Below are 27,773 nucleotides of genomic sequence, written 5' to 3'. Positions count from 1 at the left end.
TTTGGAGAGAGACGAGGTTTTCTCCTTAAACCCTTTAAAAACAAGCCAAAGTTGTTGAGTCTTTACCTCATTTCAATGTCACTAACTTTACGTTTTAATAACGCTAACTGGGTCCTCTAAGACAGAGCTCTGGGGTTTGTTGCTGCCGTACTCTTTGCCCAGATGTTTAAGCTCTCAGCTGTCCAAAGGTTTTTTCCACTATTTCCGCTATTACCATCTAATGTAGAACAGATTACTAGATCAATGTGTGCTTCTGTGCTTTTTTGTCTCTCTTGTTGTGTCTCTGCTCTGTCTTCTCTAAGCCCCAGTCGGTCGAGGCAGATGACCGTTCATACTGAGCCCGGTTCTGCTGGAGGTTTTCCTTCCCGCTAATGGGGAGTTTTTCTTTCCACTGTCGCTTCATGCTTGCTCAGTATGAGGGATTGCTGCAAAGCCATGTACAATGCAGATGACTCTTCCTGTGGCTCTACGGTTCTCCAGGAGTGAATGCTGCTTGTCGGGACTTTGATGCAATCAACTGGTTCCCTTATATAGAAAATTTTTGACCAATCTGTATAATCTGACCCAATCTGTATAATATGATTAAACTTAACTTTGTAAAGTGCCTTGAGATGACATGTTTCATGAATTGGCGCTATATAAATAAAATTGAATTGAATTGAATTGAATGATCTTTCTCTCTGTGGATAGCTCAAAAATGTTTTTTTTTATCCCTTCCCAGCTTGATGGACAACAACAGCTCCTTCTCAAAGGTCATTGCTGATGTCTTTTCATCTCGGTGTTGTGTGAGGACACACCTGTATAATCCGTAGCATCCTAAACCCTGGAGGCAGCGACGATATTAACGTCAGTGTTGAACTTGTTGTCTGTTTTGCACTTGAGAGTTAAATAATTTCAGAGCCTGGTAAAATACCTTTTTTCTTTATTTCCTGATACATAAAACCCTAGACCGCTTTCCTTTCCTCACAATTTTACAGCAAAGTCTAGTCCCAGCTCTCGAGAGCCGCTTTAATGTTCCTCGTGCTTGACGTTCTTCTGGGGGGCATCGCAGAAGGTGCTTCAACGCTCGCCGTAATCATCGATTTGTCATCTTCTGAAGGAGCACCGTTTTAATTAACATTCTAATTTGATGGGCGGAGGAACGAGGGAAACAGAGAGGCAGGGAAACACTGTTGATGAGTCCAGATAAACTCCAAAGATCAGGATCGGGATGTAAACAAACCCACTCGGAGGCGGCGAGGAAAGAGGAGGAGGCCGCGATCACCTTCACTCGTCCTTCCGGGGGAAGTGGAGGAGAGCGAGGAGAGGAGGTGGAGGAAGCGAGAGGAGAAGAGACTAACCAAAAAGTGTTTGAAAAGCCGTGGGTGGCGCGCCTTATCGCCCCAGTTCTCCTGGAGAGATTATTGGGGGATTAGTGCGAACGCTTGTTTCTAAAACATGATGAAAAGACGTTGGGTGCGTGATAACGCTTTGAACTCCACTACTCTGCTCCTTCTAGGATCGAGCCTTCAGGCCGCCTTTCCGCGAAAGACAGGATAGGGGTGGGGTGAGCTGCCGGGCGCATCTGAGGGAGGCGGAACAATGGAGAGCTGTTGTACCGCCGAGCTGCCTTTGTCAGTTTGGACATCAGTCCGACAGATGCGACAAACTCCAGATTAAACACTTCAGTATCTTCACTTTCACAGCGTCTTTCATCTAAGCTCAAAATTTCAAACGATCCCGAAACTTCAGGCCAATCACACGCAGCCGCATTATCAGTTAATTACAGCGGGATCCAATCAGAGGGGGAGCAGATATAATATCAGATTTGTTCCGAGCGATCCAATCAGGGGAGCAGCCGCTCCCGACGCCGCGTTGCCATGGGAGGCTCGCTGACGAGGACCTGGCTGCTCGCTGAACCAAGAACCAGCTGATCAGTCCATCAGTAAACATTATTATACCCTGTTCTAAAGTCCAACAGCCATATCAGACAGAATATATTTAAATAGATAAATGGTTTTACGCCTCCTTCTCAAGAGATGCAAATGGCAGGATTTCCATATGACACAGGCCAGTTAACACGGAGCTAATCTAATGAAGGAGATCTGACGGAGGGAGCGAGCGGCTGGCCGGATCTCATCTGCCCCTCCTCGGGCCTCCCTCCGCCCGTACAGTAGCGCCGAACACGCCTTCAAAGACTCTTCGTAGGTCAGTTTGGGCTCATCTGGTCCTGCTGCAGGATGTTAACGTTAGGGCTGACAGGAGCGGTGAAGGAGGACAAGTCTGGGGCTTTTGGGACTGAGGGACAGGAAGTTCGGAAGCATTTTTGTTTGTTTTGCAAAGGGTGGCCAAAACCACAAGGCAACACAGAATGGTGGACGTTTAATTAGGCTGTTGTTGCATAAAGACAGCAGAGTTCACACCATCCTGCTAAAACTAACCCCTCAGCCTAGAAAGGGGAGGTCCACAGCATCAGGACCAGACTTTGCTCTCCAGACGCCCCGCTGGTCTCAAGAAAAGGTCCTAAACAGGCAACATAACCACGCACACACACAGAGACCATGCAGCAGCTGATAAACTGTGCTACAGGTGCAGATTTATCCAGCTAGTTTATAATAATGATAAAAACAATCAGTCTTTAATTTTTGCACCCGTCCAAATTACTGACTGCTGCATCATCATGTTAATAAAGACCGCCGTGCTGCTGACACCATAAGGCTTAGCTCCCAAAACATAAAAAAATAAAATAAAATAAAGATAGAAAATCATTTATTTGCTTAATGTTAAACAACAACAATCAATTTCTGATACAAACTAATTTTAAAACCTTTGAAATAAAATAGGAAGACGATGAATTATATAAAGTGCAACAGAAAATGAAACTCCATGCCTTCCTATTAATGCCACTGAGGATTTAATCTTTCTGATCTCATCAGCGATCGGCTCACCTGAAACAAACTCATCACTTTCAGGCCGTCGCCTTTTTTCCAAGCAGACATTATTTACCGGACAGTGGGAAGGTTCAGACGACCATTATGACCCGGTTCGTTAGGAAACCGGAGGCATGCCGATTCACACAAAAGTAAAAATATGAAAGCAAAAAGTGAGAATAGGAGACTGTACAGTAAAATTACAAAAAAAAATACTGCATAGGTCCTAAAAACTGAGTAGGGTAGCTAAAGTTTAAAAAGCAATTTAAAACAACAACAAACTGTTTACATGAACTGAAAAAGCCATTGAAATAAAAAAGCCTTTCTAGGTTTTCTGGACAGGATCAGCTTATAAATCAGAACGGATGAAGGAACTGCCCCAATCACCTCACATGTTAAACGGGTCACAGCAGGTCCCGGGCGTCCCAGACCTGGAGAAGAACCGCGCTGGGCCTCCTGGACCCGAGACTCAACAGTCGATCCAAGGAGAGAAGCTTCTCCACCAGAGGAGCCCAAAGACATCCAGAGCTTTCAGGATCTGTGAGTAGACCTTGAACTCTGCAACCTCTGTGAAGGTACACTGCAAAAAACGAATCTAAAAGTAAGTAAAATTTTCTTAAAGTTAGTGTATTTGTCCTTGATTTGAGCAGGTAAATAAGATTATCTGCCAATGGAATGAGTATTTTGACCCCTAAAATAAGATAATTAGACATCTTGCACTTGAAATAAGATGATGGAGATGAGTTGTTCCTATTTTAAGTGCAAAAATCTTATTCCGTTGGCAAATCATCTTATTTACCTGCTCAAATCAAGGACAAATACGTTGATTTTAAGAACGTTTTAATTTTTTAGTTCTGTTTTTGCAGTGTACAGGAGTCCTGAGACCTCAACCCCTTCAGCAGACCACACGGTGATTGGATCCTTTCCCGGCCCAACGTCTTCATCTATTTCCACTCAACCCAACCCAGTACAGGGTTCCTCCTCACAGTTTACGAGATAATCCCTCTGGCAGCAAGCCTTCTGGCCTCTGGTTTAGGAAACCTCGGAGAGAGCCAAACCCTCAAGGCCTCGTCTTTGCTGTTCTTTGGTCGAACAGCTCGTTTAAAGGCACATTTCTGCTGGAGACCCTTGACATTGGTCCATTGGTGTCTCCGAGCATCCTCAGGTAGAGACAAAAACTCTTCCAGGTATTTGATTTAAAGAGCAGCTGCAATGCTCTCCCTCCATGGGGTGTCAGCTTAGACTTAACCACGACCCCCACAGCAATAGTAGCTTCTATTTCTTTTTTTTTGAAGAAACACCAAATTTTCTGAGACGGGTTCATTATTTCCACCAGCTGCTCCGGTTTTTGCCGCGGCTCGAGGAGATGAGCAGATTTCTCCTCCCAAACAAGCCGAGAAGGAACGGCCCTGACCCCCGCTGACCCCCGAGGGAGGGACGGGGAGGATGTGGAGCGACAGTGGGGAGAAACGCAGGAGGAATGTGAGATTAGGCCCACTATCTGCTGCAGATACCGAAGGCCCGTCTCCTCACTCCTTCAGTTACGTGGAGAGGGGGCGAGGGAGAAGAGGGGTAAAAAAGGGTTTTAACAGTCGGGATGGGGTGCTTTCCATGTGAATAAAACCGCTTAGACAGACAGAAAAGGGCTTCATAGTTTGGATGAGAGGAAGAACAAAATGTGATGGGTTAGAAACACACGCGCGCACACAGAGATCTATCCGTACACTCAGAGGCACACTGATAATAAATGAAATCTTAGAAATGAGAGCCTATCAAGCGGGAATCAATCACTGGGGTTTGTTGTCCAGGAGGATGGCGCCACGAGGAGATAAAAGACAGGCGGACGTCTGGGGAGGGCTGGGAGGAGAGGAGGAGGAGGAGGAGGATGGAACGGGAGGAGGACGCTGATGGGGAAAGGGTCGGGTTGGGCGCCGTAATCTCCATCTGGATGGGCCGGGAACTGGACTTTCCCGCGCGCTGCGGTGAGAGTAAGACCCGGGCTGAAAGACGAGCGAAAGAACGTGGGATCATCAGGAAGAATCTGGGGAGGAATGAGCTTGTGTGAGCGAGGGGTTTGTCAGTGGCTCTGCTCCGTGCCAGGAAGCCTCTCCCAGCGTCGGTATCATATGATTAGATGGACTCGCACATGATGCACGAACCCGGCCTCTGATAGGGGCCTCCATCCGGTCCCACACGCTCTTCCCAAGGATCACACACAGACGCGCCGCTGTTTTCATTTCCAACAGCTCTCACACGCTGATTTGACCCTGATGTTTACGTTCACCGACTCTCAGCTGACCCGTGGCCGCTCCAGAGCAACGCTCAGCTGGAGGTCTGCCTTTCACCTCAGCGCAGGACGGGAGACGCCGCACGCAAACCTGGACGCCAGATTGACACGTTTAAACCGACGCCTGCAATCCAGTTCACACGTTGCAAAAGTGAAACGTCTTATGGTAAAACACGTGTTGGGTGACGCATCCCGAGCTGAGCCGGGAGAGACCAGGGCCTGATTCAGATTAAACGTGATCAGAAAGTTTCAGATTTTAACGTTTGCAGACTGAGGGAGGAACCAGATTTCTGTTTTTAAGAGTAATGTGAACGCACTAAACTGAATCCATATCCAGATTTGGATCAGGGATGCACCAATGTGAACATTTTGATACCGATAATGATACCCGATATGGCTGATGCCTGATAATTACACACACACATATATATACATATACATATATATATATATATATATACATATATATATATATATTAAATATATATATATATATATATATATATATAATAGATTATATATATATACACACATATATATATACATATATATATACATATATATATACATATAGATACATATATATATATATATATACATATATATATATATATATATATATATATATATATACACATATATATATATATACACATATATATATATATATATACACATATATACACATATATATATATACACATATATATATACACATATATACACATATATATATATATACACACATATATATATACACACATATATATATACACATATATACACATATATATATACACATATATACACATATATATATACACATATATACACACACATATATACACATATATATATATATATATATATATATATATATATATACATACACATATATATACACACACACATTTCCCTATTCTTTTGACATTATGACCACCTTGCTGACTTTGATACGCTTCAATTAAACACTTCCCAATCTTGTGCAGCTTCACTATCATGTCACATGACCAAACAAACACCGAATGACAAGATGTAAAAAAAAAAAAAAAAATAATTGGTTGTTACTTTTACAACTTTACTTAGACGGCTAAAACCAATGTTAATGCCGATATATCATGCATCTCTTATCTGGCTTTAACCTTTTTATTGTCTTAAACAGAAAAAAATAAGACAATTAACTCCAAATAACTAGGATAGGTGGCTTTTAAATATAAAACTTCTAATAAACATGCTTTGAATTAACACACTGAAGGACGCTGATTATATTAGAGGGCATTCGGTTAAATTTTCTGTTGAAAAACAAAACATACATCAACAAAAACAGCCTGAACTGGGGAGTACATGTGCTGTGACTTGTGGCGGTGAAGATGTTTTTCATTTTATGTTTACAATTCAAAAACTCCCAACGATGGGGATCTGGTGAAAGAAATGGGCAAAGCCAGCAGAAACACCATTTAACGTGTAAACGGCTTACAGGAAGGTGAATTTTCCAGACTGAACGGCACTTTTGATCTAATTTACAGTTTTTATACAATCACGGTTTAATGATGATTTATTTCCAGGTTTTAAACTGAATATTATATACAGAGTGATGATGTCAAACACTGTGGAGTCTTAAATATTCAGAAACCTTTTGTTTGAGCTATTATCATGCTTACAGCCTCATCCTTCACCACTGTGACAGGACTGATAGTTTTCTGTAGAAAAACAGTTGAGGTACTAATTAATATTAACAACACTGATGATTCAAGTGAGGTAAATAAACTCTAAAAAAGAACTAAAAGAAAAATCTATTGAACGTTTCTGTAAAATGTATACACTGCAAAAAGGGAACTAAAAGTAAATACATTTTTCTTTCAGTTTAAATGATCTGCCAGCAGAATAAGATTTTTGCACTTAAAATAGGAACAACTTGTCTCCATCGTCATATTTCAAGTTTAGTTTATCTAATTATCTAATTTTAGCGGTCAAAATATTCATTCCATTGGCAGATAATGTTATTTACCGGCTCAAATCAAGGACAAATACACTAATTTCAAGAAAATTTTACTTACTTTTAGTTTCCTTTTTGCACTATGAAAAAAATCCTGTTATTAGAAATAAATTAGGACTCCCTCACTTTTATTTTAAGTTAAAATTGCTAAAATTAAGCAAAGAGGTCTCACATGAGGGGGACACTGTTAGCATGTCATTACTGAGGATTTTGAAGGGGCTTTGTTCTGTTTAAACCCAACATTTGGTTCGGTGCTCCTGATTGTTGAAGTGAGGGTGAGAGAAGATTGTTCCAGCATGAGTCTGGTTAGAAATGTAAAACGGTCATAGAAGAGTTTGATAGCAGCTGTTCCACTATTAGAAAATAGTCTACAAGTGGAGGATAATGAAAACCAATAGCAACATATTCAGGTTTGACTGTCCAAGCAAGTTCAACCAGACAGCAGGCCGCAAGACTCTAAGAGAAGTCTCCAAAAACCCTAAAAGGAAACCTTGGGATTTACAGCGATAGCAGGCTCACTGCAAAAATAGACCTAGAAATCCGAATTTTTTGTTGAAATTAAAGTATTTTTCCTTGATTTTAGCAGGTAAATAGGACTTATTGCCAATGGAATAAGATGTCTGCACTTAAAATAGGAACAATTAATCTCCATCATCTTATTTCAAGTGCAGGATATCTAATTATCGTATTTTAGGGGTAAAAATACTCATTCCATTGGCAAATAATCTTATTTACCTGCTCAAATCAAGGGCAAATACATTAATTTAAAAAAAGTTTTAGTTATTTTCAATTCTCTTTTTGCAGTGCAGGCCTGTAAAATCAGAAGTTTAACTCTTAATGTGCAAGGAGGGAGCCTTAGGTTTCTAAGAAAAACATAAAGGCCAGTTCTTTGCTTTGGAAAAGAACCTCATACCAGCTGTGAGGCATGGAGGTGGGAGCGTCATGGTCTGGGAATGCTTTGCTATAGTAGGACCTGACCAGCTCACCACCATAGAATCCATCAGAGGCTATCAGAGCGGGTTTGAGGACAATATGTGACCATCTAGGAAAAAGAAAGTAAACACGAGGCAGAACTGGACTGTGAAACATATTGATGACAAAAAACATACCAGGAAATCCACCAAAACTTGTCCTTGGCCTAGTCAAAGCCCAGATCTTGGTCTTATTTAAATGTGGTGCTGTGACTCGAAACAAACTTAATCCGTCAAACATCTCCGAGCTGGATGTGGTGAGTGGGATAAAACTTCATTTAGATGTCAGAGATGGAAGACGATTACAAGAGTATGAAATTATTTCAATTAACGGCAAAAGGGTGTCCTAATTTTTCCCTGAGTTATATGTGTTATATTATGTGTTATATTTCATGTAATGAGCAAAACAAGGTTTGCATTTAGTGTTTAGCTGCACTTAGACTTAAACTTTTATTTATTTTTTTAAAGAACTGCAGACTCTCTAAGGTGTCTCAACTTTTTCACATGACTTTATATCATAAATAAACTAGAGAAAGCTGGAGCTGTCAGGCAGCGGCTTCTACGTTGCACATGTTGATCAATAATTCGCCACGTGTGCCGTGAACCACAGCTGCTGCATGGCGCCCAGAGTAAAAGCATCAATGAGTGTCAGACCCACCCTGTGAATAAATGACGACGTTTTCCCCCTGATGGGGATGTCAGACTCTGCTGGCTTCACTCATCCTTACCTCTGGGCTCTGCTCCGCTGTGCTGCCTTCTGATTGGAGGATTCCTGGGAACGGGCCCCAGACGGTTTCGGGTTGGAGGTCCCTGACCGCCACCACCCTGCTGTCGCCCTCGTCGTCGCCCAGCTGCAGGTCGTCTGCGGAGGAGAGGAGAGGTTGTTAACGTGTCCACCCTGAGCTCGGCTTAAAGGTATACTATGCAACCGGGGTTGATTTTCCAGCGAGGCTCCCCCCAGATGGCGAAAGTAAAAGTGCACTGTCGTAAAGATGCTCAGCTGTTCTGTTTCTCCGTCAAGCCAGGCACGGTTGTTTTGAGCTTAGCAGACAGGCGAACGCAACGAAAAGTCAAAAAAACGGCAGTACAAACAATGACTAACACAGTGAAAGTATGAATATCAAGCTTCCCGCAGCGCTATCTTGGCAAGGCGGCGGCCGCCGCAGTTTTATTATTATTATTATTATTTTTTTTTATGTTGGCGAGACGCTACCGCCGCTGCATCACCAAGCCGCAGCCGGCGCGTTAGCGTCTCGCCAACATAAAAAATAAATAAATAAATAATAATAATAATAAAACTCGATATGCTTGCATGTTTATTTGAGGTTAACACGCGTTTCTTTGTTGTTGCTTTCGCGCGTGCATATAGTGAATGGCAGGGCAAAAACACATGGAGTTCTCGCCGTAAAGCAAGACCGACTCTCGCGATGCACGAGACTTCTGAGCCTGTGGGTGCGGGCCGAGGGCTCCTGCAATTGCAAGTGCGGTATTTCCCCCACAGACCACCAGGGCGGCCGAGAAAACCTTTGTTCGACCTGAAACGACTCATTTAATCATCCAAAACGGTATGGAACACATTAATTAACTGAAAAACGTTGCATAGTATGCCTTTAATATGTCTGTTGTGTCTACATGTCATTTAGTTTAGAAGACCGTGTCTTGATAGGTTCGCCGCGGGCGAATTTGACCCGGGTTCTGGCGGCGGCTGGACAGGAGGGGGAGTCTGATCCCAGCCGAGCTCGTTCTGCCCCGGCCGGCTCAGACGGGGGTGGGGGGGGGGAGAGAAACTTCTCGCGCTCTTCCTCAAAGTGAAAAGATAAGCTCAGACGGATGGCGGTGACGGCTGTGGCCTGAGCCTGCTGCGGCCCAGATAGAGGCGGGTAGCCAGTGGGCACGGCGGACTGATCCATCCATTTGAAGACGCCAGACAGCTCCCAGTGCCCGAGTTTGGAGTTAAGGACAAAATCTGAGGATAAATGAACGAGCTGGTGAGCGTTGGATGGGATTAACAGCGGCCGCTTCGATTACACGAGCAGCCTCTGGGTTTGCCCCTGGACCTGACCTCTTCATCTGATCAAAACATAACCCCCCCCCCCACAGCACCCTCGTCATCTCGCCTCGGCTTCAGGAGACTGTTTCGGGGGGTCGGCCTAAAGTGGCGGGCCAGATAAGAGTGTTTGTCTAACACTCTCCATGTCAAAACACTCATCTATCTTCTCTGTATCTATCCCCAGCAGAGAACAACGGACAGACGCTGATAAAATGGCTTTCCCACAGCCGGCCGGGGTGGGGGGTGTGGGGTGGGTGTGGGGGGGCTGACGGGGTTACTGAGGGAACAGAAAGGTTCGAGGCAGGAAAGGAAAGGCAGCGAGTAGAGGACGTTAATTTAATAAAACAGCCCAGAAAGACAAGAGAGAAGCCGAAAGACACGGCTTGTTCTGTCGGAAACACTTTTTGTGGTAAAACAAATTGCTCAGGAAGTGGTTTGTTCCCCCTAACCAAGTGTGACACAGGTGCCACAGTGATCACATTTTATGGAGCTGATGGTTATCTGTCATCAGAATCAGCGCCGTGTGTTTGTTATTCAGAGCGGTCACAGAAAACACGTTTTTCTCTTCATGTGACCCGACAGGAGCTCCGCAGAGCCGCTGAGTTTACAGCTTTTTTTTTTAATCGTGCGACTTCACTAACCAAACCGAGACGTCAATATTCAACATTACTTTGGTCAGAATCTTCTGGGTTTGACCAGGATTCTTCCTGTTCAGCTACGGTCCAAAGTCCAGCCTCTCCCCAGCCTCCATCCCGTCTGCTATCATCCGACGGGGCCTCGACCGGCCACGCTGACCCCGCTTATCTCTGCACTCCATCAATGTCCAGTCCGCCTCCCTGCCATTGGCTAATCCTCGTCACACGGGGTACTTATCGGGCCAAGCAGCGCCTCTGACCCTCATTGTGAAACTTCATGAGGATCTGACCTCAGTAAACCAACTCAGATATTAACCTGAAAACAGTCCGACAGGCGTTAGTCTGTTCTCCTGCACCCTCTGTGACCTGTTGGGGAGGGTTTCTGACTCACAGCTCAACATTGACAAGTTTAAGTATAACTTTTAAAAAAAGCATCAATTTAGGGTGGGTAGGACAAAAACATTTTTAACGGCACTCTTTGTTGACATAGTCAGAATTAATATAAATAAAAACTCATCTGCAGCTCAAAGTCTTCAGCTGATCCAAAATGCTGCAGCAAGAGTTCTGATGAAAATCAACAAGCGGAATCATATTTCTCCAATTTTAGCTTCCCTTCATTGGCTTCCTGTTAAATCAAGAATATAATTTAAAATTCTCCTTCTAACGTATAAAGCCCTTAATAATCAAGCTCCATCATATATCAGAGCTCTGATTACCCCGTATGTTCCTAACAGAGCACTTCGCTCTCAGACTGCAGGTCTGCTGGTGGTTCCTAGAGTCTCTAAAAGTAGAATGGGAGGCAGATCCTTTAGCTATCAGGCTCCTCTCCTGTGGAACCACCTCCCAGTTTTGGTCCATGAGGCAGACACCCCGTCTACTATTAAGACTAATGTTAAAACTTTCCTTTTTGACAAAGCTTATAACTAGAGTGACTCATGTTGCCCTGACCTACCTATGGGAATGTGCTTCTAGGGGCTTAAGCTACTGGAGGACATCAGGATCTATTTTTCTCACTCTATCGAGTTCTACTGTTCTTCAATTACGCATTACGTGTCGTCATTTCTGCTTATAACTTTTTGTTCTCTCTCTTTTTTCTTCATAGTAGGTACACCTGGTCTGGCGTTCTGTTATCTGTGACATCATCCAGGGAAGACAGATCACCCGCTATTACCATCTAATGTAGAACAGATTACTAGATCAATGTGTGCTTCTGTGCTTTTTTGTCTGTCTTCTTGTGTCTCTGCTCTGTCTTCTCTAAGCCCCAGTGGGTCGAGGCAGATGACCGTTCACACTGAGCCTGGTTCTGGTTCTGCTGGAGGTTTCTTCCTGTTAAAGGGGAGTTTTCCTCTCCACTGTCGCTACATGCATGCTCAGTATGAGGGATTGCTGCAAAGCCATCAACAATGCAGACGACTGTCCACTGTGGCTACGTGCTCATCCAGGGGGAGACAATGCAAGTCGATGCAACCTGCAGGGATGCATCAGGATGCTGGTTTTCTGGGACAGGTTGTAAGTAAATCTAAAGATTTCTTAGAAAATACATAAATGCATCTAATAAAAAAAAAAAAAGATTCTCAATTATCTGATTCAAGGGACTACAAAAGGTTTCAATCAAAGGCAAGATAACTTTCCCTCAACTGTGAGCCTCCAGAATCGACAAAGAAGCATATTCACAACAAAAAAAAAAAAAAAAAACACACAACAGTCCAGTGTCCTTTGATTTAAACCTGTTGTAACTGTCAAAAATAATTAAATACCGCTGATAAACTGCAAACATTAATAGTCAAATAAAGGAAAAACAGTCTGCACAGTGTTTACATCTCTGTGAGTAATCTCTCTGTTTCTGAATGAGTTATATTACGTTGTTGTGACCAATAAATGTGAGAACCACCAGTCATTTAGTGAGCAAACATACGCAAAGAACATCAGCAGATATGCAGACAGTGGCGCTGCTATCACTGTAGCTCCACTAATGAGAGCTGCTGGATAATCCCAGCAGGTTAACAGCGTCCACAGAGGTAACAGAGGCCTCCAACAATCCTAATCCCTGTTAATTACCCCCCCCCCTGTCAGCCGGAGACCTCCCCATCATCCACTAACCTCCCCATCACTGTGACGCTCTGCATGGGAGGTGAAAACACACACATGACCCATTCCTGAACACACAAGGCTCGTTATCACGCACACTCACACAGGCACCTCCTGTCAGCAGCTAAACACACACAAAGGCTTATCGATACGGACGCTTCAGCAGCCACTGGGGCGTCCAGGCCTCTTTGACGAGCCAACACAATAAAACAATCAGCCGTCATTAATGAAATGACTAACGCCATTAACCGACGAGCGGGGGGGATCACGGAGGGAGGTGGGCTGAGCTGAAGGTGGCGGAGACCAGGATGAGGTTGTTACCGGATTCATGGATCAGCGCTGCTTTCTGCGTCGTCCTGACGGTTTAATTAACGCACGCTGTCAATGTGAAATTAGACAAATGTGTTGCTGCACATCATTCACATCAACAATACGTCTTTGAACAACGTCTTAAAGTACAAAGACACAAAAAAACATAAATTAATGACAAAAGTAATAATTTAAGGGAAGGACCAGAAATAAAACAGAGATTTCAAAGAAGATGTATGGATGTATGGATGTATGGATGGATGGATGGATGGATGGATGGATGGACGAACAGATGCATCATTAAATGGATGGATGGATGAATGAATGCGTGGATGGATAAATGGATGGACGGATTGATGAAAAAATGGATGGACAGACGGATGGATGAATGGATAGATGGACAGACGGATAGATGAATGAATGGTTGGACGGATGGACGGAAGGATGGATGGATGGATGGATGGATGGATGGATGGATGGATGGATGGATGGATGGATGGATGGATGGACAAACAGATGCATCATGGACGGATGGATGGATGAATGAATGCGTGGATGGATGGATGGATGGATGGACAGACGAATAGATGGATGGATGGATGGATGGATGGATGGATGGATGGACAGACGGATGGATGGATGGATGGATGGATGGATGGATGGATGGACAGACGAATAGATGGATGGATGGATGGACAGACGGATAGATGGATGGATGGATGGATGGATGGATGGATGGATGGATGGATGGATGGATGGATGGATGGATGGATGGATGGATGGATGGACGGACAGATGGATGGGTGGATGGATGGATGGATGATGGACGGATAGATGAAAGAATGGATGGACAGACGGATAGATGAATGAATGAATGGTTGGATGGATGGACATATGGATGGAAGAATGGATGGATGGATAGATGGATGGATGGATGGATGGATGAATGGATGGACAGATTGATGAAAAAATGGATGGACAGATGGATAGATGGATGGATGGACGGATAGATGAATGAATGAATGAATGGTTGGATGGATTGATGGATGGACGGAAGAACGGATGGATGGATGGATGGATGGATGGATGGATGGATGGAAGAACGGATGGATGGATGGATGGATGGATGGATGGATGGATGGATGGATGGATGGACAGACATAACTTCTGGACAAAGGAGTTGGGGTTAAAGTCTGGGAATGCTTATATTTTTTATGGAGGTTATTTTCTGGGCTGCAGACCTGGAAGCTGGTGCCTCTCTGGACTTCCTGGAGACACCAGAATCTGTCAGTAACTGTTAGTAAAGCTTCAGTCTGACGCGCTCCGACCCGCAAAGGTCTGTGAATTCAACGAGATCCCAGAGCCGACCGACCATCTCGTCTATCCGAGTAAAAACCGTGGACGTCTTCTGCAAAGTGTCCGGGAAGCTTTGCAAAGAACACGACGGACAAATTTGTTCCTCGGGCAGATTAACAGCTCCATCTCCGCAGATATACAGCTTGGAAGGAAAATTAATTAAACCTGCAGGTGGGCTGTTATCTTAACGGAGGTGTCATAGTAATAACAAATGCTTATTAAGTGAAAACTCTCCACAAGTTCGGGAGGAATTTGAAACAAGTTTTACCTGAAGACGGGAGGGAAGAATTTCAGATGCGTTTAGAGCCGGTGATAAACCCCTAACCCACCTCTGGCTGCAGCACAGCCAGGCGTCTAAAGAGGACCGAGCTGTCCGGACTTTGGCTCAGAACCAGCAGAGAGATGTAACCGTAGGCCTGTGCTCTTCCCTATGCAGCCTAATTGACTTTTAAAAAGACTATTGTTGATATCAAATGAGCTCATCGCGGCGGAGCTATTGATTTTTTGACGCCGCACAACAGGAAATCTTTATCTCCGTGCAGCTCCGACCCGCTGCTAATAGGTGGGGTTTAACCTCTGCTGAATGACAAATCCCAACGCCGACACCCCCCTTCAGCCCTGGCTCCCTCTCTGGGGTCCTAACGAGCAAAAATAAAACCCCGATTCCAGCCGGAAACGGTCAAAGCCGTTTAGTCTGCTGACAGCCATGAGCGGAAACAGCAGAACTCATCGGCTGCTGCAGAGAAGAACCGGTTTCTCCGCTGGTTTTCTTCATATTTACCCCATTAGTTAGCACATGTGTCCACACAGCGCTTAAATCAGCTTTGAGGAACCTGCAGATTCCCCCCGAAATGTCTCCGCTTGCCACCTCTGATTTGTTTTTCCGGTCCGAGTCCTGCTTTCATGCCGCCTACCCGGCGTTTTCTCATTAATGACCGCTCTTGTCATTTCTAACGCCGCCAGATAAAGGGCCCCAATCTGGCAACAAGCGCGACCCGACGGCGCCTCCTTTCCTCCGTCTCATCTTCCCCTCTCCGTGATCTTCCGCGCGGCACCCCCGGGTCCCTGGAGTCCGGCAGGCTCGGCTCGGCTCGCCGGCAGATAGACATTTCTGGGGATAGGCATCTGCTGCTCAGGACCACGCAATCATTTCCATTTTACCCTCTGTTGCACAGGCAAGATAAGACACCTGCGTAGCCCCGCTAATCAGATGAGCTTCAACAGAACTTTATCATTGACATTTACCACTGTTTACCCAACTAATTTCTCTTAACTGCACTGCTGAACTTTTATCTACAAAATACATACAGCGGCAGAAAAGAGCAAGAAGCAAACATGCAAATTCACAAATATGCGAAGAAAGATAAACCGAGGAGGGGAAAAACTAAACGCGTTTCTTTCTGTTTAGAGGACGACGGGGGTGAAAACGGCGACAGAGCCGCTGTAGGGAGGATGAGCCTCGTCCCTCTTTGTGGCTGACGACAATTAAACGCAGAAAACACTGACATTCACACATGGAAGCTTTTTCTCATCGGGACCAATTAGGAGAGAGACAGGACGACAGAGTTAGCCTTAAACAGTGTTTACCAAACCATATTTCTAACTGTATGCTCTCTGCTCAACCATCGGAGAGCTTCTTTCTGCAGCCACCTGCTCCTCCTCCTGTCTCCTGGGGATCTCTAAACTCTCTGTGGCCGTGCACGACTGAATCTGTGGTTAAATAAAGGGGCCTCCAGGGGCCCGGTGGGCTACTGGGAACATGTTACAGTCAAATGTTGGTCTTTTTCGCTTTTTCAACTTGTTTGAACTTTTAATGACACAAAGATGAGTACAAAACGGGCCAGATAACCAATCGGTCTATAGGCGTCACCTGATTCGTGAGTCCACCGATCGAGTTTAGGAGCAAAGGATGCTCCTTCAAAGTTGGAGTGAGTCTTTTTTCTCAAGCACAGACGTTTGTTTTTGACTGATGGCAGAGAGGATCAGGCCTTCATCTTCAGGGTTTTACCACTTTCCCCCATCAGGACCCAAACAGGAGGCCAACTGGTCAATCTCCCTTTGGAGGCTTTCCGGCCATGTCTCACTGACTGGGTCTGTTGTTCCCTTCAAGTCCAGGAAGTCCTTGGAATCCTCCAGGAGGAGAGGGAGAATGTTGTTGGCAAGTATCATGAATCCACGGATGGAGGCATTGATGCACCACAAACAGACATGAAAAGACAGACAAATGCAATAATGAAAAGATTCATGGGTGGATGGAGGGGCGGGTGCATTGGTGGATGAATACAAGGAGGGATGACTTGATGAGACGAAGGAAGGATGGAGAGATAGGTGTATCGATGGACAGGTTCATGGATGGACAGGCAGATGGATGCATGGACGGATAAATGCGCGGTTGGACAGATGGATGGATGGATGGATGGATGGATGGATGGATGGATGGATGGATGCATGCACGGTTGGACAGATGGATGGATGGATGGAGGGGTGGAGGGATGGGTGGATGGATGGATGCATGGATGGATGCATGCATGCATGGATGGATGCATGCACGGTTGGACAGATGGATGGATGGATGGAGGGGTGAATGGATGGATGGATGGATGGATGGATGGATGGATGGATGGATGGATGGATGCACGGTTGGACAGATGGATGGATGGAGGGGTGAATGGAGGGATGGAGGGGTGAATGAAGGGTTGGATGGATGGTTGGATGGATGGATGGTTGGATGGATGGACGGATGGATGGATGGATGGAGGGGTGAATGAAAGGATGGATGGATGGATGTTTCATTGTTTAGACCGTAGGGACTTTGGTAGCATTGCTTCCAAATTCTGGTCAAGGAATACATTTTGGTCCAGTCACTTCAGTTCCTCTCATGTTGAGAGAACCGGATCAGTTTGAAGCTGTTCCTGTTCTCTCTGGGCCCGACAAAGGCTGGTTCTGACTATGATTTCTGTCTGTTTGGGATCGTTCAGACGGAAAAGTCTGAAATCAGCTTTGACCGGAGAGTCACGGCTCAAGGAGGCGCTCAGATTGTGGAAGTCATTTTAATCTGAAACTGCATGTCAGATAGAAAGAGAAACTGTACGTGTGTGTGTGTGTGTGTGTGTGTGTGTGTGTGTGTGTGTGTCAGGGCGTATTTCAGGAGAATAGCCTTCTCCTCACTCACACTTCCACCTCTATCTCTCGGAGTTTCTCTCCCGTCTGCTGGAGCCTGTCACAAATTGAAACTGAAGACCTTCCAGAAACTAGACCTGATAATCACACATAAATTAATTAGAAAATGTTTCTTGACATTCTCTACGCACAGATGGGGAAGGGGGGGGGGAAAGACTGAGGCAAAGCCACAAAATTAATTGTACGCTATGTGACTCCGATAATTAATTCAATCATTAATTCATGTCTGCTTTAACAACTCCTTCTGGCTCCTGTGAAGAAGGACATTTCGTTCAGGCTGGTATCGGCAGCTCGGGCGCGGGAAAAGTTGGGAGAGCGACAGACTAGAATCGGTGAAATCGGTGAAATAGGGGGGTCGTGTGGCGGTTCGCCCAATTAGGAGAGCAAAGAGCAAGACGGAGGCTGCACACAGGGAGGAAGCTTGAGGACGGACGTAGAACAGAGACAGAAATGGAAATTAAATAAGCAGGATTTCTGTTTTTAACTGTGACCTTTTAGTCTTGTCAGACAGCGAATAGCCAAGATAATCTGTGCTTCATCTCATCCAGTTTATTCGGCTGCTTAATATTCGTTCCTTCATGGCGGCCCGAAGCAACTTCCAAACCAAAGCAGCTGGTTCAGCTAGATTTAAATTCGCTTGACAATGTCCATGGAGCTCCAGGTGTTAGCTTGTCCAGTTTGTCCAACGGATGGACGTCCAACAGCACAATGCAGTCCAGTTTTTTATCGATTCAAACCATGTTGCAAGATTGACAACAAACTGAATGGTCTTACCATATTCTGTCTGGGAGGATGGTCTCTTTGTTGGAACGTTGTTTTAATCAGTTCAATGATTCTCCCATACATTTGTTGTCAAAATGGAGATCCTCTGCTTCCACAGACACAAACCTCCCTCACATCTTTTTTTTTTTTTCGGGGGGAGACGGGTGATTGTTGTTTAATAAAGGAAGGAAACTGGCGAGTGAGAGATACTGAGGAGGACGCAGAGAGAAAGAGACAGAATGCGATAAGAAAGAGATAAAGTGGGCATGAGGAAAATGAGCTGAGGGCTCGGGTGGCGTGCTTCACTGCGTACATGAAGCTTCCTCCTCACACAGGCACAGAAAACATCTTTTAACATAACCTGCTGCTTTCCTATAAAGCTCTGATGGTTTATTCTGGGGCCTCAGAGGAAACTGTCGGGTTTTTTTCGCAGCAGTTAGCGGAGAACAAAGTCATTTTGAAGCTTTGATAAAATGTTCAACTGTGAATGACGGTTCTAAGCTCGGTCTTGCAGAGCTCTGAACACCTTGTGTCTAATTAAAACAACATGGCTGCCAGAACTATTACCCTTTATACGAATCTGTGAAATCATCATCAGCCAGCTCATCATGACCGATCCCAACCAGCAGGAAACATTCCCACTTTTTTTCCTGTTAGGAGCCGTTCCTGTGAATGCAGAAGGTCATTGCTTCAAGGCAGCAACACGACTGCATCATCTGCAAAAAACAGAACTGGGACCCCTGAGGTTCTGAATAGGGCGGGACGATAATTCAATAACAATATATAAAAAAAGGTTTTCCTTCCTTATGCATTCTAGCCATGTAGGTTAATATCACATCCTCCCAACCAATCACAACGCAGACCCAGGAACCAAGCTCCGCCCCCTTCAAAGAGTTCAGAGAGCACGCATTCTTTTTTTCTTTTTTTTTTAAAAACTTGCAGTTTTGGTAAAAAGTTGGTTGAATAAAGGATTGAGTTTGAATTCAGGGTTTGTGTCTGGATCTAAAAATAGGTAATTAAGCAACAGCATAAAATGGTCAGAGCTGCACTTAAAATATATGTTTTGAATTTGTTGATAATTATCGATATTGATCAATATTATTTCTATTTTATCGATATGCGTTTTCTTTCTATATCGTCCAGCCCTAGTTCTGAAAACACAGACTCCACGCTGGTCTGCAGGAATGAGGACGCCGCTGTATTCTCCGTTCCATGCCGGTCTCTGCCTTAGAGATACTCCATCATAGCGTAGCGCTGCTGCTGCTCATCCGCATCAAAAGGTGTTAACTCAGACTGTTTATCTGATTCGGATCTTTAATGAGTTTTTCTTCTTTTTTTATTTATTATAGGGTTGCCAGACTGGAATGAGACTCAATGGAGGACCAACGACCCCCTGGAGGAACTATATACACCTTCTGGTGTGGGAACAGTTTGGGAATCCTCAGGAGAAGCTTGAGCGTGTCGATGGACGGACGATTTAGCAGCCGACACGTGTCCAATCCCAGCTGTGCCAAACCGAAAGTGTCCAACCTCCTTTGCATCTGCTCCGTGACAAATCGCAGCCAGCAGAGCGTTACCGAGCTGAAGCTGGATTTACAGCAATGTGGAGCACTTGCTGCCGGAGAGTCCGCCCATCTGATGAAATTGCTGCTAATCGAGTATGTCAGCCTCCTTCATGGAGCCCCGGTTTCACAGCCTGCCTGGTCCATGGTGGACGAACGTCACGGAGAAAGTTCCCTCCAGGTGACGCGTTTAACTTCCACACCAGTAGAGTAAACGTGACCGGTAGAGCATTTAAACGGGCTGGTATCCTCCCTGGAGTGAAGCCATCAGCCTGGTGGAAAGTTGCTCACACAGAGCCACCATGATTAAAATTTTCCTCCCGTCTACCTCCTAACCTTTCTGACTTCCAAGTCCTCCGCCTTTAATTTCACTATCTGAGCGGCTCCTCTGTTCCTCTCATTGATCCTTAACCCTTCTTCCAGTCCTCATTAGTTATCTCTGCACTCTAAAACTCAATTTCTTCTCTCTGAAACATCTTCATCTCACCTGTCCCTTCATTCCCTCTCTCTTTCTCCAGCCTTTCATCCTTGCATTGCAATCTTGAACCTCAAGCAGCAAAAAAAAAAAAAAAAAAAAAAGCATTTTTAAGCCAGATAGGGAGAGAAAATGTGAACATTTTTAGATTAAATGGACCTTAGTGTGAGTTTAAGCTACATGATGTTTCACGTTATTGATCCAGACCTTCCCCCCTCTCTCTATTTCAGTCTAATTCCTACATCTGACCATTTTTAATTATTGTTTTTAATGTATTAAGGCCACTTTAATTCACTATTCAGTCATTCAAGGCACAAAAGGCTTTTAAACTAAAGGGATTATTTCAATATCTTGAGATATATCTGGTTATGGGCCTGAGTGAGACTCTCTTGGTACCACTGTTTAACCGCATCACAACATTTCAACAAAGATTGTAAACAAATCAAATTGCTTTTAATTAAAACTGATATAAAAAAAGCGTTAAGAAATGAAAAGGTGTGTTTAAAGTGTCTTTAAAACCAGCTCACCAGCAGTAAACAGCAACAAGAGGGGGAGGGGCAGTTTTGCACTGCTTTATGGTCCATGCAGCCAGGAAAAAAGTCCAGTCACCCAGTCGCTTTCTCTGGCATCCGTATAAAGCGACTTTCAAGTGTACGAACAATTTCATGTTCAGCTTTTGGGATTTTTAAAGTTTGTAAAACCTTCGTATACCTTGATGCCCATAACGAGCCTGTGCCTCGTTAAATCTACTAAAAAAAAAAAAGGCAGAAGAAAGGATTGTAGGTCCAACAAGGAAATTCACCAATATTAGATACTAGAATAATAGAGGCTAAAAAAATACCCCTAAAGGAATCTCTAAAGGTAATTTCCTTTATAAAATGAGGGGAGAGAAAAGAGCAGGAATATAAAGCGATGAGGGAGCACCTTGTGTGGGGGAACGTCTTCATGCTCTGTATGTAAATGCGACGCCGCCAACATCTGCCATTCCTCAGCACAAATAAATTAAACTCTCTGCAATGATAATAATAGGCACACAGGGTGGTTTCATGCACCATTATAATTAACTATAGTATGATAACCCAACATCAACCCCCCTCACACACACAGCCGGGTAAATAATAATAATAATAACTATTATTATGCCCGCCATTATAATGCCAGACTGGAGGTAATTTGAATATTTCTGTCGGGGAAGGATAAGGAGCCGAGAGTTCTGGCCACGCAGGAAAACAGCGCCGCGAACACTTCAAGAGAAACAAACCGGGAGGCTGGAGACCAATGAGACACGTTTCCTCTGTCATCTGTGAGATACAGAAGATTTATGACACAGGTTGCGTTCATTTAAAGTCATTTCCACAGCATTGATCCTGACCCGTTTAGCTTTGCTTTGCAGTTTGGCTGCAGTCTTACCCAGCTTTAGTCCAGTCCCTGCATCTGACCATTTTCAACACATCTTTCTACACAAAGCCACTTAAATCTGACCCGTTGTGGCTCTGCTCCAGAGTTAATGCAGACCTCTTGCACTGCAAAAATGGATCTAAAAGTAAGTAAAATGTTCTTAAAGTTAGTGTATTTATGCCTGATTTGAGTAGGTAAATAAGATTATCTGCCAATGGAATGAGTATGTTGACCCTTAAAATAAGATAATTAGACATCCTGCACTTAAAATAAGATGATGGAGATGAATTGTTTCTATTTTAAGAGCAAAAATATTATTCCATTGGCAAATAGTCTTATTTTCCTGCTCAAATCAAGGAAAAATGCACAAATTTTAAGAACATTTTACTTATTTCTAGTTCTGTTTTGCAGTGTGGCTGCTTCTCTGATTGATGCTCTCCTTGCCCAGAAGGTGGACGTCCTCATGTTTAGAGGTCTGCAGGAGGTCCATCCTCTATCCATGTCCAGATGGAGAACAGAGCTCTGGGAGATGATCGAGGCAGAAGGCGAAACTGAAGCTTCTCCCTGATCCGTCTCCTGGCTTCTTCATGATGCACGTTGTTCTCAGAGGTTCTCTGAGGCCTTCAAGAACAGCTGGGTGTGTACAGAGATCACTTTACTACAGAAATCCCCTTTAATTGACCAATCTGTATAATCTGACCCAATCTGTATAATATGATTGAACTTGATTTTGTAAAGTGCCTTGAGATGACATGTTTCATGATTTGGCACTATATAAATAAAATTGAATTGAATTGAATTAATTAAGAGACTTCTGAAGGTAACCGGTTGCGCTGGGTTGTGTTTAGGGGTATCAGAGTAAACGGGGCTTTAAAGCAAATCCACACCATACTTTCAAATCTCCATTTGCAAAACATTCTGAAAACTGTCTTTTTAATTTCGGCTTCATAATTATGCCAAACTTCATCCTTTCAGCAGCTCTCTTGCTCAGGGGACACCACAGCAAATCAGTGAGAGTTTTTATATTTGACGCCCTTCCCAATGCAACCGGGAATCGAACCCGGGTCCCCCGTACCGACGTATCCCGCTACTATGCCAAACCTCGTGTTGGTCTGTTACGTAAAATCCCAGTAAAATAGACTGAGGTTTGGTGTTAGAACATGGCAAAACGTGGACGCTGGCCTCGCTGGGTGACCTTCAGGTAAACACGCTGCTTCCATGTTGTCTCAGCCTAGAGATGCATGCGGATCCAGAAACGTGACGCATTCCTCTGCGTATCATCAACAGCATCGCTCCAGCAGAGGCGATTCTCTCTTCTGGAATATTATTTTATGGACTTAAACCAACAAATTCTTGGTTTTTCATCACTCCACCAGCCGGCGAGTCTCTCTCTTCGACCGCCGGCGGTGCTTCCTGCCGGAGGAGAGGATGTGCGGACCGCCAGGCAGCCATCCAGCGAATGACAGGGGATTACTCTGACACCCATTTGCATATCAAGAATTTTAAGCAACCGGGGAGAAAATATCGAACCCTGCAGCCTGCAAGGTCATTCAAAAGACACTTTTTCCTCCCATCTCCTCGTAATTTATTTTGCATATCATGCAGTACGGACGCTGCGAAGATTAAAAAAAGGCGGCTTTAGCGTATCGTGCCATCCCTGATAGGGACGCAGCTCCCACCTAGATTTCATGCCACCACCGCCGCCGCCACGCCCTCAGCAAACCGACACGTGCTCGTATCTTGATCGTTTCAAGACATAAAAAAAAAGTAAAAAAAAAAAAAAAAAGGACTGGAAATGACTGGAAGCTTCTAATCCAGCGCCTCATCTCTTTAATTTTAAGGCTTCTTCATATCAGCTGGAGCCACAAACAGTTTGATGGTTGCTGTTTGCAGAAGAACAAAAAGCTAAAAATGAAGAGAGAACAGCAACAAACAGAGAAAATCGTCTGCCTGTGATCTCGCACATTAAGGGACGCATTCAGATTCGCGCAGAAACACGGAGACTGTGTTAAATATACCGAGTCGTGCCCGGTAATGAATCACATTATCTGTAAAGAGAGAGAAAAACCCCCGAAATTAAAATGTTCTGTTGTTGTTTTCCGTCTTTCATGTTAATATCAGCCTGTTCGACAGCAACAAAGACCGATCTGAATAAAATATTTGAATAAATTAAGAGATTCGTATCAGGAGGTTAGAACACAAACTGGGCTCAGAAAGGGAAATTAAAATTTTCATATCTAGGAATTACTGGTTTCCAGACGAGAATAATTCAGATTTTTTATCATCTGAAATATAATTACCTGATTAATATTCAATGAATTTGTACAAAACCCAGAGTGAAGTTTATTAGTAGCAGGGTGTAGCATTTAAAATACACCATAAAGTCCTCCCATTTCCCTTTAACCTTTCATATCTCGTATATAAAAACACATAGAGGCAAAAAAAAAAAACATTAACACATGTAGCCACCAGAAGGTTCTTGTACTGACAGGTCAATAAAAAAAAAAAATAAAAATAAAAAAAAAGAGGGTATGACGGGTTGAACAGGCCTTCAATTCAAGTTTCAGGGAATTGAAAATAAAACGAGTGAATCTGAGATTAAAGGTGTGTCTCTCTTAGCTCTGGGCTGATGTGACAGAAAGCTTTAAAGTCCTACAGCGACGGGAGACACACTGGGTGAAACTAGACAGAAATTACGGCATTTTGATGTAAATACTTTACATGTGGAGACAAAACTGTGGCCATGAAAATAGTTTGGATAAGAAAAGTTCCTGAATATTTCACCAGGTCAGAAACTAAACTTTGTGACGCCGTCAAATTCTGAAAAATTTACCAAATGAAAGCCGATATTGTGTAAAAACTATAAAACAAGCAATGGAAGAACGGAGCAGCTCCACGGTGCTCTAAACACGGACTCAGGTTTCTTATAAAAACTATTACAGTCTATGGGTTAAAATTCTCACATTTTTAAATGAATTCCAACAAAACACCCACAATGCATCATGATATCATGTGATTTTACACTATTCCTGATTCCGAAAACCTTATTGAACTCAGCAAATAAGCACAGGAATTGCTGTTGCGTAGAAAAACATTAAATATCGGCCAAAAAAATTTTTAAGTTGCGTTAAAATTAGAGTTGTTACAAGCAAATAAAAAAATGCTGTTTATGTTTCTTATGTTATTTTCATCTTTATTCAGTTGTTCTGCTTCAGCAGGTAAATCACAGCTAAAGGTTAAAAGCACGATGAGAGGTATGAAACAACATTTTTATTTTAAAAATTAAAGCTTTAACTTATGTCAAATAAAATCAGAAATAAAATCAAAACATTAAAGCATTTACGTGATGTGCTGCATTTCTGGAGGAAGCAAATCTTCTCCCAGATAAATAACCTCGATAACAGCAGTTCAAAATGTTAAAGTTTGAAACAACAAGTCGACCGGGCGCCTGATACTTTATTCTGAATGCAATGCAAAAAAAAACAAAAAAAACACTTTGTTTGCATCATCAGCTGCTTCCTGCTCTCTAAAAGAAACAACTGCAGGAGAAAATCCAGAGCAGACTGAAACTCTGCTCATGTTAATGTGGAGACAGAATTGAGACAAATATTAGTCAGTGATCTATGATGAGAAAACTGGGAAAGGACACCTTAGTAATTCATCAGAGTGCATAGAAAGTGCTCGTTCCGTCCGACTTACAGATAAAAGCAGCACATCGTCACTTCTGGAAGGTCAGCAGATGTTTAAGAAGATTATTCTTTGAGCGATACTCTCAGCCGAAAAGCTTTCCATCAGACAGAAAGTGACTGTTTAGAGCGTCACCATTTTCCTGCAGCCATCACAGAACAACCGCTTTTGGTGTTTTTCTTTAACGAAAACATTTAACGCATGCTGACGCATCCCTGAATGCACATATAGTTTTAACTAAAGGACTCGTGACATGGATTTTCAGATTTAAAGTTTTTCCTTTCAGATTTTTTTTTTTTTCCAAAAAAAAAAAAAAAAAAAAAAGGAAAAACCTGCAAGAAACGTATCAGCCCTGTGAGGTAAAGCACTTGTTTGATAAATTTCGTGAATGGAGCAAAGGTCCACAGAGTGTCCAAAATGTTCCAAAAAAAAAATCACCTGGGAACGTAAATCCAAAATCTTCTGGTTGATTTGAAGCAGATTAGACCCACATGACTGCTGGGTTTTGTTTTATAGCAAAGATAAGCTTTTCTGTTAGTGTGCTGGATGTACTGCAGCTCTGATTAGACTTTTAATAAACCTGCGAGGACCTGCCATACTCCCAAATATATATAAAATTAAAAACAGGAAGAGAAAACAGAAGAGAAGACAAAATTTCATGATCGGATTAAAATGTATTTGGATTAAATAATCGGATTGTATCGTTTATATGGACACACAATCAATGAATGCCATCATAATGTGTTTTTATATGCACCTGGCTTTATTTAGAACAGAATCACTCTGACATGTGCAGTTATGAAATTCCCCTAAAAAAACACAGAAGAAGTGCTTATGTCTTTGCTAAATAACAAAAATATAGTAAAGAAAGCAGTATTATACGAGTGCCCAGGCTGGACTCGCACGATGTTCTAATTATGGTTGAAACTTACTGAATAAGCAACAATTTTGAGCTCTTGTCCTTTTTCGAACAGAAAGGTTTTATCGGGAGCACCGAAAGTTTTTCAGATCTGAAACAAATTACAGATCCATTTTCTACAAGAATCAAACCAGTTTTTTTCTTTCATTACAATATTTCATGTTTGTTCCTGGTCAGTGAAGAAAAACACAATGAAATTAGTTTCTGATCTTGTGGCAAAATCCTCTCACCCCCTGGTGGGATTCTGTTTTAGAAGGTCTGAGGAGAAATTTAACAAAACCATCACTGGTAAACCCAGCCATCCCATCATGTTCATATATAAAAGAGCCATATTGAGCCATAGTGAAGGGCTGCAGGTTGCAGACCCCTGGGCCGGAAGATCTACTCCAAGGTGGAAATCTTATAGGCATGCAAAGTGTGGACCTAAGACAACTGGATCGTCATAAACTACAAATATTCCAAATGCATACTTAGAATGACCGTTTTGCACATTGATACTGGGATGAGAGACAGGTGCAGCACATTGTGCAGCTCTACAGTTTGTTCTTGAAATGTGCAAACAGCTGAAAGCCTGAAGAAACAAGAAACAACTGATCCAAAGTATTTTGGATTAATCAACAGCAATATTCACAGAAAACCACATAACTGATGCAGATCCACTGATGCAGATTATCCTGACAAGAACGTCTCCTCATGTGGAGAAAACTCCAACTAATCCACCTCAGTAAAACTTCCGGTTAAAACGAGAAACATTCACTGCAAAAATGGAACTAAAAATAAGTAACATTTTCTTGAAATTAGTGTGTTTGTCCTTGATTTGAGCAGGTAAATAAGAGGATCTGCCAATGGGATGAGTATTTTGACCCCTAAAATAAGATATGCACTCGCATACATTGGCAGATTATCTAATTTGCCTGCACAAATCAAGGATAAAAACACAAATTTCTAGAAAACTTGACTTACTTTTAGCTCTCTTTTTGCAGTGTTGCATCATTTTTCTTGCCTAGTTTTTTCTGTCCTCTCTCCAGTTTGCATGAAAATTCAACATCTTAAGCATCCGATGCACAGCTGACAGAGCCTGGAGGAGCTTCAGTGTGCAAAACTGCATTTCTGCCCCCATTTCCCCTGAGTCCGGACCTGATCAGACATCAGTCCCAGACACGTTTAGAATCATTACGGCTGTTTTCCG

At 43.2% G+C, this 27,773-nt stretch overlaps 1 protein-coding gene across 1 annotated transcript in view; it reads right to left on the bottom strand.

Annotated features, from left to right (window-relative positions):
* Positions 1–27,773, bottom strand: part of zfpm1 (zinc finger protein, FOG family member 1) — a 127,543-nt gene that overhangs the window by 22,538 nt on the left and 77,232 nt on the right. The window contains exon 4 of the mRNA XM_036125818.1: positions 8,892–9,025. Coding sequence (XP_035981711.1) covers positions 8,892–9,025 — 134 coding nt within the window. The remainder of the gene's footprint in view (positions 1–8,891; positions 9,026–27,773) is intronic.

This window comes from Fundulus heteroclitus, chromosome 2, assembly GCF_011125445.2.
Source record: "Fundulus heteroclitus isolate FHET01 chromosome 2, MU-UCD_Fhet_4.1, whole genome shotgun sequence".
Lineage (NCBI taxonomy): Eukaryota > Metazoa > Chordata > Actinopteri > Cyprinodontiformes > Fundulidae > Fundulus > Fundulus heteroclitus.
Note: the sequence above shows the minus strand (reverse complement) of the source record. Positions and strands in the feature narration are given on the sequence as shown.